The sequence below is a fragment of the Acanthaster planci genome, linkage group LG01, assembly GCF_054643075.1.
Source record: "Acanthaster planci isolate LZ-2023a linkage group LG01, COTS_SCS, whole genome shotgun sequence".
In the NCBI taxonomy this organism is placed as follows: Eukaryota; Metazoa; Echinodermata; class Asteroidea; order Valvatida; family Acanthasteridae; genus Acanthaster; species Acanthaster planci.
Window position 1 is genome coordinate 30,532,974 of NC_141777.1, and position 17,157 is coordinate 30,550,130.

General features: G+C 40.9%; 2 protein-coding genes across 9 annotated transcripts in view; one reads left to right on the forward strand and one right to left on the reverse strand.

The window, feature by feature from the left end:
• The window catches only part of btbd7 (BTB domain containing 7), a 51,294-nt gene extending 46,216 nt beyond the window's left edge, over positions 1-5,078 (reverse strand). For 2 of the 4 annotated variants that reach the window (XM_087140057.1, XM_087140021.1), the window contains exon 1: positions 4,952-5,078. The gene's annotated coding sequence lies outside the window, so the exon portion shown is untranslated. The remainder of the gene's footprint in view (positions 1-4,951) is intronic. The other 2 variants (XM_087140108.1, XM_087140145.1) reach the window with 2 other exon arrangements.
• The window catches only part of LOC110983176 (arylsulfatase-like), a 183,305-nt gene extending 168,927 nt beyond the window's left edge, over positions 1-14,378 (forward strand). Inside the window, exons 1-9 of one of the 5 annotated variants that reach the window (XM_087140427.1) lie at positions 5,161-5,301; positions 7,185-7,368; positions 7,793-7,932; positions 9,285-9,446; positions 10,575-10,687; positions 11,197-11,419; positions 12,769-12,933; positions 13,267-13,316; positions 13,589-13,659. In XM_087140427.1, the coding sequence (XP_086996553.1) occupies positions 7,247-7,368; positions 7,793-7,932; positions 9,285-9,446; positions 10,575-10,687; positions 11,197-11,419; positions 12,769-12,933; positions 13,267-13,289 (948 nt within the window). In that variant the 5' untranslated portion in view covers positions 5,161-5,301; positions 7,185-7,246 and the 3' untranslated portion in view covers positions 13,290-13,316; positions 13,589-13,659. Of the gene's footprint in view, positions 1-3,436; positions 3,865-5,102; positions 5,302-7,184; positions 7,369-7,792; positions 7,933-9,284; positions 9,447-10,574; positions 10,688-11,196; positions 11,420-12,768; positions 12,934-13,266; positions 13,317-13,588 lie in introns of those variants that run through there. The other 4 variants (XM_087140355.1, XM_087140318.1, XM_087140285.1 and 1 more) reach the window with 4 other exon arrangements.
• Positions 14,379-17,157: the final 2,779 nt, after the last annotated feature.

The following is a 17,157-nucleotide window of genomic DNA, read 5'->3' on the forward strand; positions in this document are numbered from 1 at the left end:
TGCAGACCTCCAGAGAGTAGACCTCCAGACGCTACACTTAAAGGTTTGAAATCCGTTCCTAAAGACATCTTTCCATCGCAGCCTTTAAAGATATTTATCCTTCTGGCCAGCAAGAACGATCACAATCAGAGAGAAGAAAACCAAGCCTGACTTTTTCTTCTAAAGGCTTTATATCTCCAGTGCAATCTTTGGATTGTTTGCCTACAAAGGCTTCACTTCCCCAGTGAATCAGCATGAGTGAATGAGAAAGCCTGCACTGGCCAAATTAACTGTTTATCTTGGGCACTGTCAGCTATCACAATAGCAACAATAGGGTTACTCATGTCAATTGCATCACATGACTGCACATGTACATGTGTGCAACTTGAGATGTTCAGTAAACTGCATTTAGCAATGCTGTTTAGGCACAGGCACCTATCATAACCGATCCCAAACATGTACGGTACAACATCCATGTACTGAAGTGTGAAAAATAGAATGCAACCCACAGTAGATACAAAAGCAAATCACAAAACTGTAAAGGCACCAATCTACACCCCAATCTACATTGACGGCATATGTACTTTGACAGGGCTGGGCTCCTTACTTTATGTACCGTACGTGTACATGTACATGTATGCAATTATCATCTCTTGAATGTACATGGGGAAAGGGGTATTTAAGTCCACGCTGTGTCTCTAAACATGGTTACCTGGATTCAATCAAAAAGAATTTTGTAAAAAAGTCAGTCCTGTACAATGTGCGTCCTTCAGACTGATTATGAACTTTTATTTCTAGCAATCTCATGAAAGATCCTCCAAATCATTTAATGCTACTGTGGGTCATTCTATAAATTCAGGGTCCAAAAGTGTGACATGTTTGTGTCTGTTACACCTGACCTGCATACTTTGACATAGAAATATCACTGAAATTGATTTCAAACAATTTCCATCTACATTTGTTTGGCAGGTACACATGTAATTTGCACTAATCTTTATGCTTGGAAATTAGACAATATGTTCTGAACTTTAATAAAAAATCATATGGTATATCAGATGTGACGAGGACACACAAAATTGGGCCCCTAATGTGCAGAATGACTCACACCTCATTTTTCACAGAGGAAACCAGTGTTACAGCATTCATTAACACCAATTGTTTTAACCCTAATCGCCAAGCATATTGTTTGGCTTACAGTACTTACATGTAGTACTGCAAAATACTAAGTAATAGTCTGAGCCTGAAGGACCTACATGTAGCACTACAAATTACTACTTCTGGCTAGGTTACTTCCATTGTCACTGGTACAGAGAACAATAATTAATAAAGCCACGCATTCATAATGCCAGAGCACTGTATGGTACATTGTCTTTTCTATTGTATTTTATGGCTTCAGAGAACAATACGGTCATGTCCTCTTACAAGCGGCAGCACTGATTATTACATTTCACTACAAGTAGTAATCTGTAGTATTATGTAGGGTTAGGGTTAAGACAACAAAAAGGAAATTGGAAAAAGAAGCCTCTGGTACATTGTACAGTGTACATGTACTGGTACACTGTATACATACATGTACATACAGTACATGTACATGTAGGTACCGGTACATTGGTGAGGGTCTGTTTGAGATTAAACTTAAAACTCGTCATCAAAATGGAACTACATGTACATGTAGATCCCAAATCTGGATAAATTGCACATGGGTATATGTCCTGGTAGAATGTCAAACTTTTACGTATGGAAGATGTAAATAAAAGATCGTATAACGCCGAAGGTGCAAGATGGATAACTGCCCAAAAGGTGTAATTACCATAGGCGCCATTTGAGCAAGCGATACGCCTGCGCGGTTTACGGTTATGCTCAGGCGAAGGCTCACCACGTGCACATGCCTGCTGCAGCACCTGCGCCTTTGCATTAATGTGCATTGAGCAGGCATATTGCTTGCTCAAACGGCACCCATGCGATTACAACATTTTACATGTATTCACGGTGAAGTTCGCCATCTTGCACGCGGCGCTATATGATCTTTGATGTAAATTACTGGTATTTGGTTCATGTACCGGTATTGTACATATACATGTAGGCTTAACTGGAACTATTAATTTTCATATTTTGCTCAATTTTGGCCGATGACAACAGTACAGTATTTTTAATGTAGCGATTTGATATACCGTACACATACCGTGCACAGTCTTCTCCCATTCGGAGTAATTTATGGTTATTTGTGGAAATGGCATGGGATGCCACTGCACTCATACTGATACATTATATTTTGTACTGGCATGTACATGTACATGTATGTCCTGGTAAGACAATACCATACTACATGTAACTTTTCATAATGAAATTGGAAGTCAGTAATCTTAAAAATTGGCAAATTTGGGAGAGTTGAAAACTCTCAGTTAAAACATGATATAAGAAATAATTTTGAGAAGGTTCAAATTCTCAGTTAAAGCATGTGATACAAGAAAACATACCGATGTACATAAAAGTTAGTCGAAAAATATATAAGTACAAAAGGGCACATTAATTTAATGCACAAGAGAAATTGTGTTTCAAAAGTTGTATATGGTACAAATTGGTAAATTGCTTTTGACTCACTTCAAAGAAACATATATCATCACTACACACATGTACATACATGTATGTACACATACTTGTGTCATAATGTATCCTTTTCAGCAGCGTCATCAACAGTATCCTTGCCAAGATGGTCATGCCTTTTGAACTCTGTGACACTGCTCAAGCGTTGGAGCTACTGTTGCCACACTAGGGTCCTGAGCAGATTGCATTATAAGCAGGGCCATTTTCTACCAGCTGGCAATCACTAGCTTTGGTAACTATAAATGCACATGTTCAGTTGCCAAGATGACAAAAAAGTGCAAGCATATTGCCACTAAAGGTTCGTGATCAAAATCACTAGCCTACCTTCAACTTTTAGTTATGGGATTGGCCCTTATCCCAACATACCAGTATGTACATGTACATGTACGTGTATTTATCCCATAATTAAACTTAACATCTCCCTCACACAAAGTACATCTGGAAATATCTTCAACTTAAACTACTGGGAATCAATGTAGTTTTTATTCCTTTGAGTCAAACTATCTTTTCGTTGTGATGTACCAACTATAGCAAACCCGTTTAATGTGCATGTCAATGCGTAACACATATAAGTTTACAGTCATGACTGTACATAGCATGCACGTACCCTCAAGGGGCTTAATTAACAAGTATAGCAGTTTCACGATAATATCAGTGAGTGATTTCGTTCCAAAATTTTCTATAGCAAATTTGCTGTACAAATTTCTTTTTGTATGGTAAAAATTGATTAGTAGTTACCGACAGCAAATACAGAATAGACGATTAAAAGTAGTAACTGAGGGTTGGACATTTTGGTGGGTTGGGCACGGCAGAGATGATCAGCATTATTTTTTAATGCAGCCTATGACGAAAAACATGCATACAGCTAGAGGAAGACCAAACTCGGTGAACTTTGCTGTACATTGTAGTCTGAGGACTTTGGTTACATGAATTCAACTTATTTTGAGCTGAAAAAATTTGTCCATGTAACAATACACCTGCTGTGTTGCAACATTTCATCACTAGCCATGTGTATGTGATCGGTCCTGGTAGGTAAGCCTATGCTTGTCTGTAGCAGGTTTCAAGAGCTATTATTAGTATGTCTCTGCATATTTCCAATGCAAAGACATAGACCTGGCTCACTCTAAAAGCTTGCGTGAGTCTGGTTTGCAGTCCGTCAACTGTGTATCTCTCAGCAGCACAGTGCAGCGGTGGGAACGAATCTCAAGCATGCTGCAAGTGGTTTCTCCACAGTGAGAACTTTCCACATTACACGTGCAGTCCGTCTACATACATGTACATGTAAGTTTCTTGCATGAGGTCACTGTGATACAGCGATCCCGTCGAAGGATTTTTGTCCTATTTTGACTTATTTTACCTATAACTGTTCAGATAATTATTTGTCAAAGATCTTCAAACATCTGCAAACTGCATCTGGAAACGGCGATGTAATTTGAAAAAAAAAATTGATAATCCTTAGCCTCTCCGCTTTCTTAGCGCCATTTATTGAATGATTTCACTCACGTTGTTCTGGTATTTTCCAGTCGTTTTGCCTTCACCCATTCAATTTTACGGACTCGCTCTCACAGTCGCCATCTTTAAAATAAGGTCGTGGAACATTACGTCACTTGACCCCTCATCGTCTCGACGGCTGTTCCATGTCAGGAATTTAAACTGCGGCCAAAGTTTTGGAAGAGCCCATTGGCACATGTAGTACATGTATCTTATCGCTCAGTCCGTGTATTTATGTCTTGACATGGAACAGCCATAGAACAGAGATTGGATGGGTGAAGGCAAAAAGACTGGAAAATACCAGAACGTGAGTGAAATCATTCAATAAATGGTGCTAAGAAAGCGGAGAGGCTAAGGATCATCTCTGTGTGCAAAAGAAATTGCGCCCACTGTGATAAGTGGGTGTGCCGAAAATTTCTGTATGCCAACACGAAATTGCATATACGGATGTGTGGCTAAGGATGGATCGGGAGTGAGAGTCCATGCCACACTAATATTAATAAAGTAATGGGGCTACCGTGCGGATAAAACCACGGCTTCGTGACTTCCAAAGCTCTGGGGAGTCTAACGACAATACAATCACGACAGTCGGATTAGGCCTAGGCCATGTAATGTATACGATGTATACATGTGCATGCACGTAAACTGCTATAAATGGAAACCCGCTCGTCATCATGTTACTACAACGTAGAGGACCTACGTTTGGCGTGGGCTAGCCATGCTGCAGAGATCACAACACAGAATCTTGGCAAGCAATTCATGAATAAAAGCACCACTTCCCGACTTCTAAATCACAAACCACAAGTAACATGTAAATAAATATGTTAGTGACAGATCAATGATTTTCTGTGAAATCATGACAGTGGCAAATACTTACTGCTTTTGAAGGAAATAACCTGCCAAATCGTACAGCCGATCAGTCTGCCTCAGTTAACCGGTTAAGTTGTGGTGACATCTCAGCTTCATACTCGACCCCAGGACTTGGTAGAACATTATGCGGCAAATAATAACAACCTCGTTTGGATGAAACTGACTCAAGCTGTTGTGTGTGATTTGAGGTTGCTATCGATAGCAAGCAAAACAACACACTGTGGAAATTCTAATGAATTTGTAAATATTTCGGTGAGTACAAGCATGGAGGAAGGAACACAAGTATGATTAAATCAGAGCATGATCACAGCTACCATGAGTCAGTGAATGGTCGGAAAACCGCTTGCGGTGGCTAAGGTAAATCTACATTCGCTGTTGTTGTAGGGGCCGGTGCAACGCCGCGTAGTACAATCTTCGATCCAGACCGTGGTTGTACAAAATGTACTTGTACTGAGACTACACATTTGCTGTGCTTGTACCAATCTGACTGTTGTTTGTACGGACAGTTCGCAGTACATAGTCTCATTTCAAGACGCGACAGCCGACACCGAAATGTACATGCAGGCCTTGGTCTAGTCTTGGTTCTAGCATGCCTCTTGTCAGATTTAGATTCCAATTTGTCATTGTCCATGCAAAAATTCACATAGAAATTACTTTCCATTGGCTTGTCACAAAGTAAAGTGAAATGTACATGTAAGTTATTACATTCATCAACATTGCAATTATTAATTACAATCAATAACTAAAACAACAAGATTGCATTTGCAGTCACTGTCTGGAGAGAGAATTCCCTCAATGAATTGCATATTATCAGCCTTTATTACCAATGAAAGTGTGTGGGGGGAGAGGAATATCCAAATAAGTAGTTACCGTCTCACATTGGCATTATAACAGTATATTAAATTAGGAACAAAAGTCTAAGTCCTGCTTTTCAAAACAGTTCAGGGGACAGAATTACCCAGGTGAAGTGTCCCCCGGCCCCCTGGACTGATTAATCAGTCCCCTTCCAGTTTGTTCTATGCCCTCTTGTTAACTTTGCCTTGCAGAAAGTGTTTTCATAAATTCAGTCCGCATGAATATGATGAAATACATTTTGAGTCTTTTCTTTGCTCTGTGCATCAAGCTGTCAAAATAGGAGAATTAGCTGTTTCTGTAGGACATTGGAAAGACAGTGATTGTAACTGTCATGTACGGTATGTTGGTAGTAGGCTGATTTTGTAATAGGGTATGAAAGGTACATGTAGGGGTTTTCAACCACATAAGCCAGAAATTCAACCAGCTGGGTTGTTTTTTGTATAAAGCTGGTCAAATTCCCCTTCCAGTCCAAAATACCTCCACTTGTCCCAGCTACAATGGGAAGAAGCAGCAGTCTCCTTAATGTTTTCAGACTTCAGTCATCAGAGGTGGTCAGGCTTTCTGGGTTGACCTCCCTTTGACAGATTACAGAATATGACGAGCATGATGATAATCAGGGTTGAACCTTTATCTAGGGCGGGGGATGCGGTGACAGGTGTCCGATTGGATCTAATTGTGTCAATAGGCACAGGTTGCTGGTGGCTGCACTATAAATGGAACACCCTTTTGGAAACATAAATAGTACAAGGTACAAGGGATGTGATATGGCCACGTGCAGTTCCGGGCTCATTGGTCGCATTCCGGAAAAACAAACAAACTTTTGCAAAGCAGAACTCTACTGCAAACAGAAGGGGAATAGGTTAGATTGAACCTTTCAAACTCCCAAATTGATCATGAGCAGTGATTGTGAATAAAAAACTGTGAGAAATGTCTATAAGGTGACCCATGCAATATTTACAAGGGGGGAGGGTGCCCAGTAGAAGGGGAGGGGGGCACCTAAAACTGAAATAAACCCAAACACAACAATTGTGGTGGTGGCGGCGGGGGGGAGCCCTCTGGGACAGCTACTGGGGCCGTAATATGGAACATGGAGAAGCTTTATGCAGACATGAGGTTAGCAGGTTACAGTAGACTGATCCAGTAAGCCCTGCCCACTCCACACATGGGCTGTTAGCACATACTCTTCTCCAGTGCCACACTGTGTGTCCCAGCCACGCGGGATGCACGCATGTACACATGTTGGACTCTTATGCATACATGTTGGGTATAAATCACAGCTGTGATTGGTCAGAACACAACAGGGTGGGGCTTTATTGATCGGTGAAGTTCAGATGTTTGCTGATTAGTCATTATTTTCCATGTCTTTTATTTTTTCTTGTCTTTAGATACCTGTAGTTCAAAAACTGGACTGCAGAGAACGTGAAGTTGCTCTGGTAATGCCCTCAGAATGAAGAGTCCGGTGCAAACCATTTTGGTGTTCTACGCTGTTGTGGTGTCATACATGGCGGGTGCTTTGCGCTCACCTCTTGATCAACCCAACATCATTATTTTCTTGGCAGATGACTTTGGGTAATAACTACGATACTTTGTTCTCATGTTATGCACACTCATCCAAGCCTTTCTTGGGATTCTGAATATATTCTTAGTTGTCAAACTCTACGTAAAGGTAGTAAGTGCTCACATAATATGGTAAAAGTAAAGAAATTTATTAGAGTGGATTTGAATCTGTAACACAGAGTGGATTTGAATCTGTGGAGTGAATTAGAGTGGATTTGAATCTGTAACACAGAATTTCAGTGGTTGCGGGTTCAAATCCCTTCCAGTCAGTTTCTTTTTTTCACCTTTGTTATGACAGTACGCCTACTTGTACAATGTACATGTATTTTTAACATTCAAAATTATCATTTATTACGTGTAAGGCATGCAACTATGCATTAGGGAAATGGCATATACTTTTGACTAGGTTCCCTTTGGATTCTTCTCCCTGTGCTAGGTATGGAGACCTATCTTCCTATGGCCATCCCACTCAGGAGTTTGGTCCCATCGATCAGATGGGAAGGGAAGGTATACGGTTCACCCAGTGGTATGCCCCGGCGTTGTTCTGCTCTCCTAGTCGTGGTGCAATGCTGACTGGTAAGAAGATGGACTTGCACATCACTGTAGAGTAAGGCAGTGACTGCAACTAGAAGGCTTTCATTAGGGGCGAATGGGGGGGGGGTGTGCATGTCCCCTTTTGGCACCCCCCAATGAATAAATGAATAAAAAAGGAAGAGGAGGGAGAGAGGGAGAAGGGGGGGGTCATACTGCCTTGAATTGCACCTGTGAGTGCCTAGAATCCTAAAATGCTCCAGACCCTACGCTGTAAGAGCGTAAGGCCTTCGTGCTCGCAGGCAAGTTCCCATTGCTGCTTTTGTTCATGCCTCCCTTTTGGATGATCTGGGATCATGCCCCCATTTTGCGAAAATCCTTGATCCTGGATTCATTCCTGGCATTGTTGAAGCAGTGCCACCTTTTCAAGTAATGCGTTTTTCCAGAATTTAACACTCATGCTCCTCAAACTCCAAAGCCTGTGTTTCACATATATCTGATGTACCAAGTCAGTAATGTCTCGTGATTGTGCTCTCTGAATTAAAATTTGAGGTCCATGCACAGGATAGAAATGAGGCTGTGCACATTTGGTTATTATATTTGATTAGTTGGTGACACCTTGGAATTTCAGAATGGTTATAGCATAGAGGAAGGACACAGAAGGAGTTGCAACTCTGTCACTTCAAAGTGTTCAATGATCGTCGCTGCCGAGTCGGACAAAAAAGACTTGGTACAAATTTGGCTAAGACTGGCCAACAAAATGTTGACTTTTACTGGATAGCTAAGTTCATATGTAACAAAATGCGCCATTTCATCACAGGGAGTGATCGTAAAATCTCATAAAATACTTTTTTGTACAAATGCCAGAATAAAAATGATTCAAATAAAACACAAAATCTTTTAAACAACTTGGCTATTTATTCCCAAAATAACTCCAGAAGAAAGCGCTCATTAAGGGCAATGACTGCACATGTAGATTTAGGGCACACAGCGTAATCCACGCATTAAATGTGATGTTGTCATGAGATCATACCAAGCACTAACAAATGCATGAATATTCAATTTCCTATACCTCAGTGCACAAAGTTTTAAGGATGTAGATTACTAGCAACAGATTGCGACGGAGATCATAGGGTTTAAAGGGGTTTGGTAGTTGTGAAACAAGTGTTCGCTGCACCCTTGCTATGGACACACCAGGCATGCCACAAAGCGGTAATTGGCAAGATGTTACGGCCTGGGCATTTCCAACTCCTTCTGTGTCCTTCTTCTATGGTTATAGTAGTAATTTATGAACCATATGAGCAGGGGGGACAGTATATGTTTACATCTGCAGGAGAACTTTCCAAAACCGTCATCGTCCACAGTCTGAGATTGTCCTCTGGTAAATTCCCTGACAGGCAGGTACCCAGTTCGCGTGGGTCTCTATGGCGACCATCAACAACCCTATCCTGTCTTCGTGAGCCAGTCCTCAACTGGCCTGCCTAAAGAAGAGATAACCATTGCAGAAGCATTGAAGAGCTGCGGCTATGCAACTGGAATGGTCGGAAAGTGGCATCTTGGTAGGATTGCTACTACGGTACCAACCATAGGATGATTGCACCACAAAGTTATGAAGTGGATGGCTTTGATGCACCACAAAGTAATCTGTAATGCACAGATTAATGTGTGTGATGTGGTAACTATCAGTACTCCACTTTGTGTCTTGACTAAGGAATTCTTGCTTTGAGAAAACACTGAACCAACCTTCGTGATTGCTCAAATCACTCTATTTCTCAATTTTACACAATGGAATATTCCTCAAATCAAATGCCAAAAGTAGCTGAACCACATTCAGAAATACAGCAGTTTTGCAACTGATGGAATGTGATTTCAACTCCTATCAATTGATTGCAAGTCCTGAACGTTTTAAATTCATATCTTTTCAAATAATAGTTATAACTTGAAACAGCACCACCATAATTTAGCAAGACAACTTCAGCATCCTTTGTAAAAACATTGTAAGATAATAGGCATTATGAACCTTCTTATGAAAAAATATCCTTTCCAGATAAATTCCAAGGTTAACTCCTATCTTCAGTTTTTTTTGACCAGCAGATAGGGACCATAGTAGGGATTAATCAATTCAAAAATTCTCTAGTCAATTACTTGACATTAAATTCGATTGAATATCCGAATATTTGGTTGTTCTGATCGGCAGACTGTCGATGAACAAACCATATATAAAACCAGTTGCAATAACACACCCAATTGTACATTATAATCACTATAATAGCTTCTTATGTCCAGGAGTATCTGCAGCCACGATTTAGCAAAATTTAAGAGACAAGCAATACTTCTTTCCCCGTTGAAAATTTCTGTTCCTTTTTAAATTTGTTAATGAGTAATTTACATTTTGAATCACTGTAAGATTTCTGTTGCTTTTCATTTGAATCTGCTTGCAACAAGCCTCCATAGTGCAACTTTTCTCATTTAAAACAAATGAAAATTCTCCCTTTTCATGAATTTTGCAATTCGAATATTCAAATTTGGAAAATAATATTGGAATATTCGGTAATTGATCGATAATTCGGATATTCAGCACAGCCCTAGACTATAGTACTGTATTTTATCACTATTTTAGACACAGTAACACGAGCTTTACTGTTGATAAGAGCAGTATTCTTGCCATTTTTTCCTAATTTTTCCAGGTATCAATGAGTTTAATTCCACTGATGGAAATCATTTACCAATGCACCATGGTTTTGACTTTGTCGGCATGATTCTGCCATTTTCAAATGTCTGGCGATGTGATCTAACTAAGGTAAGCAACACTATCTTCCAAGATTTCACCTAAACCTTGGAATGTTGCTATTCTTTTTGAATGGTTTTCTTCGATTCTCATCTACTGGTCTTTCTTCCCCTTCTCCTTCATCACCTCTTTCCTTTTTGCCAGGCATATTTCAGTGGGGGACCCAGCATGTTGCAGAACTCCCTACACATAAGCACGGAATTGCCAAGTGTAGACCCTAAACAGTTCAGGGAGCTCAGGCTGTCCGAGACCATTGGTGGATTGGTGGTGGGAAAGGGGAGAAACAAGGACCATTTATATCCCCTCAAAGGAGCCAAACTTTCTGTATGTCCAAATTTTTGGGCTCCCCCTCCAAAAGATCAAATTTGGCCCACATCCCCTAGAACTTGGTTCAAGATCTGCCCCTGATCTGAGTTTGCCTCCAAAGTCCTGATTCTCATGCCTCACTGAAAATAACCAGACTGACTGGCACTCCCTCTGTGCTGACGTACATGCAGATGTTGCTTGTTGCTCTCTGACAGAGATTGCTTCCATCTGTGGACCGTTCCAGCTGCTTTTTATACTACAACGACACCATGCTTCAGCAGCCATTTAGCCATCACAACCTCACCTCGGCAATGTTACTGGACGCTAAGGCCTTCATCTATGACCACCAGCATGAGCCTTTTTTCTTCTACTTTTCCTTCCCGCACACCCATTCCAATATGTTCAGCTCGACGGCTTTTAGGAACTCTTCAAGGCGAGGTAATATGAATACAAACAATCAGGCTATACTTCAGCTGTATACATATTAGAATTTGTTGTTTTTGCGTGAGTTCTTTGTCTCAAGAAATCCTCAAAAATGTATGAAGTTGCATTCTGTCTATGGACTTTTCTTGTGCAACATCACAGGTTCTGTTTTTGTTTTTGGCAGCTGGTGGTTTTCATTCAACCGGCGACTAAAAAAATATAAAGTTTTTCAATAAATCTCAAGCAGCATCTAAAGCATTAAGTAATGAGAACTTGGAACCACTAAATTCTAACATGTAAATAGTACATGTGAAGAGTACACACTACCACTTATAAATATTAAAGTGCACCTCTAGGGAAAACATGATTTCTCTGATTTTATCTGTTCAAATGAAATATGGAAGCATCGAAATCGAATGAAGTATCATTTGTCTTCAGAGCTCACCTATAACAAGCTTAAAAGGGCTTTTTTCTGTTCATGCCAAGATGCGAATTCTGAATGTAGATTGGTCATTTGGAGAAAACAGAGAAAACGAGGGGAACCCTCGCCCTGTGCTTGTTGTTGATAATCCCTACATATGCCAAATAATGCATGTAGCCATTGTTTGGTATGCCCAAGGGTTTATCCACTACGAACACAAGGCGAAGGTTCCCCTCGTCTCTGTTTTCTCAGAATGTCCAATCTGCATTCAAAATTTGCATCTTGGCTTGAACATAAAAAACCCTTTTAAGCTTGTTATAAATTTGAGCTCAGAAGACAAATGACACCGCATGGGATTTGAATGCTTCCTTATTTATTTGAATAATAGAATCAGAGAAAACGTGTTTTCCTTGGAGGTGCTCTTTAAACACTACCGCTTAATACTAACCCTAACTACTTCCATCTTAACACTAATGTAGCACAATGTGTGTTAAGAGGCAGAAGCTGCGTTGTCAGCTGAGGACGAATTTACTGTAAACTTGTTTGTAAACAACATTAAGGTCAATCCCACTCAAAAGTCAAAATGTTGTGATGCTGTTCCCAACCTCCCTGTTAATCATAATTTTTAAACAGAAAGCAGTTTTACAAACAAATTAAAGTGGATTTAATGGTACTACTTATTATTTCCATTGTGGTTTTGTTTTTTCAAAAGACCTCTTTTTGTTTAAAAATTTACAGGTTGGTAATAGCATGAGCAAATTTCCACTTTTGCATGGAAAATACCTGAAGGTCTACAGGATGTAAGATGCAGGTATATGAGAATATACTCAACATGTAGTCTTATTCACTGCTCTGGTCTCTTTGCCATGTCAAATACAATTTAATGTCCACCTCTGAACCACATACTTTCAGAATTTTTATAATGTTGGCTTATGCTGATCAGGCTTTTATGGAGACAACATAAATGAGATGAGCTGGGCGGTAGGTGAGATGTTGCAGCTCCTGCGAGATCTGAATCTTGAGAGGAACACACTAGCCATATTCCTGTCTGATCACGGGCCAGAGCGTGAGATGTGCAAGGAGGCGGGTGTATCCGGTCCCCTCAAAGGTAAGAAGCCAATACCCAGAAAACAGCCAAACTTTGTAACAAGAAAGAGAGAACAGACAGTATAATGTTACCCCAACCAAACCAAACGCACTTGTCGAGACTAAGCATTAGTTGTGTAGTAGTTACTGTTGAGTGACCAAAGATGATGTGGGACACTCAGGAACAACTCATTCCAAACTTTCAAAACAGTAGAAATCTTCTTAGACTACTCCTGTGTACTATGAGTGGAGGTATTTTTCATTGATTAATGAACTTTTTGCATTGAGATTTATGGACTGTGTGTTACCACAGATTGAGATAGTGTCCTACCCTTTTGTGGTTTTATTACTGCAGTCCCCAACGTTTCCCCTTTGTGATCAAGCTCATCAAGAGCTATCTCTCAGGTGAGACTCGGACAATTCCTTTACCTTGCGATGGTGAATTTGCCGCTCAGTGTGTGCTTACGGTAGGCATGGGTGTATGAATTGAGGGTAGTGGTGATTGTGAACTGCTCAGAAGGGAGAAATCCACTATTGAAAGAGCTCACATAGTGCCTTAAAAAATGACAGAGCGACAAACTGCTAACTTTAGGTTTGTGCCAAAAAGGGCAGGTTAAACACAGAAATGGTGCTTAATGGTGTTCAGTATTTTCAACCTGTTGTTCCTTATGTGCAAGGATCTAAAGGCGTGACATGGGAGGGAGGTGTGCGCGTACCCTCCATAGCCTGGTGGCCAGGCACCATCCCAGCTGATGTCACCAACCATGAAGTCATCAGCTCCATGGATCTCTTCAGCCTCGCTGTAGACCTCGCTGGAGGGTCCCTACCCACAGATCGCATCATCGATGGGCGGAGTATCAAGGAGGTGTTACTACACGGGGGCCGGTCACCCCACCAAGCCCTGTTCCACTACTGTGGCAAACGTATCATGGCAGTACGGCATGGGCGATACAAAATGCATTACCACACACAGGAGGTCCTCACAGACGAGGCGCTGTCAGCATTGTGTAGGCCGAGCGGCATACCTGACTACATGGGAACCCTTCACTGCGGAGTTTGCTACGGTGCCTGCGTGACGACCCACGATCCCCCTCTCTTGTTTGATTTGGACGAAGACCCTGAGGAGGCCTACCCATTGCCGGTGGAAGAGCACGTGGAGATTTTGGACGAGGTGGATCGTTTGGTCTCTGAGCACCAGGCTGGAATGGTCCACGGGTTGCCACTCTTCAATGATGAATACATGGGTTCACTTGTCATACCTTGTTGTAATCCTCCTTATTGTTTTTGCAGGGCCAACTGTTACAGTAAAAACTGTTTTAAAAACTAAAGGACATATTTCGCTACGTATTGTTTTTCATCACTGAAATAAAAAAAGCTTGGGGGACCCCCCCAACAATTAAATTTGTATCTTCCAAAAGTTATGCAGTATTTAGGAATTTGTTTGGGATAAAATGCTTTTTCACAGCCTCAATTCCACATATCACTTTAGTGTTTATTTTGTGAGCGGTATTTTCTCCTCATCTCACCTCAAGCCCTCGACACTATGTGTCATTGGGGGATCTGAGGACAGAAGAAGTAGACGTCCTCCAAGCGGTTCTGTTAGCAGCTATCGAGAGCAGGTCTGTAAGGGTATTCTCCGTCTAGTCCCTGATGTTGTCGGACCAGCTCTTCCCTTGGCGCCTATGTTTCCATCCTCCTCCTTGTAGGATGGTTTTGGAGAGGGTGTTGTGCCTGGTGACATGGCCAAATCAAGCCAGTGTTTGATGTCTGACAGTTGCCAGTAGGGGTTCTAGGTGGCCCACAAGCGTACTGACTAAGTTTCTTACATACATGTAGTCACTGGTTTTATGTTCTTTCAGGTAGCTTTCTCAGGCATCTGGTTTCAAAGGTCTGGATCCTGTGTCTGCCAGTAGTGTCCATGTCTCACACCCATACAGCAAATGGAGATAACCAGTGACTTGTAGAGCTTGGAAGCTGATGTTCCTTTTCCATGCCCTGTTCAGTCTGGCCATTGCTGCAGTGGCTGTGGTGATTCTTGTACGAATTCCTGCCATGCAGGTGCCAGTGATGTTTGCACTGACGGTTTTCCTACTGAAAGGTGTTTTCTACATACAGGTAAAAGTACATGTTGAAAGGTTAGTTAAAATTTCCAGCAAATGGGTTGTTGAATTTGACACCAGAAAGTAGATATGGGGGATTAACAAAAGGCCCATTAGTTTTGACCATGTTTTATAAGATGTCATTTTAGATAGTGAGTTGAACTCCGAACACTTTAGCTTTGTCAGACTTCAGACCCTGGAATTTCCACACAGCATCCAACTTTTGGCATGTCGTCCGTTACTACTGTAACTTGAACACTGTCTCAGAATGAGTGCAATTGTCCAGCAGAGCTTTCTCAGGATTTGAATACATTCAGGGGTCCGGGCAACAATTTTCTTTCATTCACTATTGTGTGCAATGGTCTTCTTCATGTTCTGAAGAAAACAACTCAACATCCTTTGGGGTTGGTTTTATTGAAATGTGCACTTTTAGAAAGTTAAAATGCTTTATTCTTCTGAATGCATCAAAATACCTTCAGAAATGGCAAAACTCAAAATAAGATTAAATTAAGCAGAATGATTGATCTTCAAGGATTGCAGTATAAGATTGTGTAGATCCGCTGAGGGGATGTTAGCTCTGGACTATTTTTTTGGTTGATGGTGCTCAAAGCAAAATGTATCACAAAAGACCTCTAAGGTCTTCCAGTGTTTTTGTTGCATTTTATTAAGGATAATTGTGCAGCCACTGGAAAGAACTGTATGACAGTTGTGAAAAGAACGTGAAGCTTGGTATACAAACAATATTACTGCTTGAGGCATCCTTGTTATTTTATTACTGGAAGAAAGAGTACTGAGTTGTTAGACCATTCTTTGTTAGAAAATTAATGTAATTTGGACTGAGTATATTTTCAAATGATAAAAGTCTATATTACGTATTTTGAGTCTTTGAATTTAACTGTTTCAAAGATGTCTGCCATTAACATACTTATTTCTAGGTGAGTTCATATAAATGTTTCCTTGTGTAATAAGAAGAGTGTTCATATGAACTTTAACAAGGGAATAAAATAATAATTAATATGTGCTTGGCCTGTCACCGGCTCAGGAGAATTCATGCGACATATTTGTGTGGCTTTACCACACATATTTTTTACTCTGGATTCCTGTTGAGTGTGAAATTCACAAAGGGAGAAAGGAATTGTCAAGCATCAAAATGACCCACTTCAGCCTGGATTGGGAATGGTGAGTCACACTCAATGAGTTATCAAAGAACCACATGATATAATACCGGGAAGGCAATTGTTTCTTGCACATTCCTTTTTCAAGGATGTTACTTGTTTTCAAGGATCCTGGCATCCATGAAGACATTCGTTCAGATAATCCCAAGTTAGGCATGATATTTCACCACTGCTCAAAAAGCCTGTTGATATAAATAAGTGTCTATATTTCACAAAGTTGAAATTTAACCTCATCGACTCCTCCTCAAAAAATTTAAGCTGAAAAGAAGCTACTCTATATATTATTAGCCTATGGCTTTCCTAACTACTGCTTTTAGTCAGAATTTTGCTCTGCAAAGACTGAGTGATTACAACGCTACAGTAGTGCATCATATATATATTACAATATCATTTACAATCAATATATATTACATGAGAACAAATTAATTGTAGCTGTATTGAAATAAAAAGTTGCAAATTCAGATTATAGATTTAAAAAAATGCACGTATTCAACCTAAAAAATTGCCTTGGTAGTTTTGCGCCCAGGAAATATAACAAACAACCCCTCCCCCAAAAAAACAACAACCCCCCCCAAAAAACCAGATAAAAAATAGATGAGGGCAAAATCGAAAAGTTATGTGGTGTTGACCAAGCATTCAGGCGCACGGACTCCTGAAATTCGCAAGGAATCGCAGTTACCGGCTTCCATATAGGACTCTTCTGGGATCTCGGGGTTCCCGGCCCACCACACTTCCTCCCTGCCCACCCATTTAACTCCAAAAAGAGTTCGAGCGACCATGCAAGGGAGGACACGAGACAAGCCCCTAAGCCCTGGCCGCCGAGTCGGCCATACGTCTCGAACCTGTACTAAGGCGCTCACCTGGACTTCGCGGACAGTCCCAGCAGAAGAGCTTACCCCGAGGGCTAAGGTACTGTTGGTATTTGGCGGGGGTGAATTAGAGTCTCTTATAGCTACTGACTGACAGCAAGCT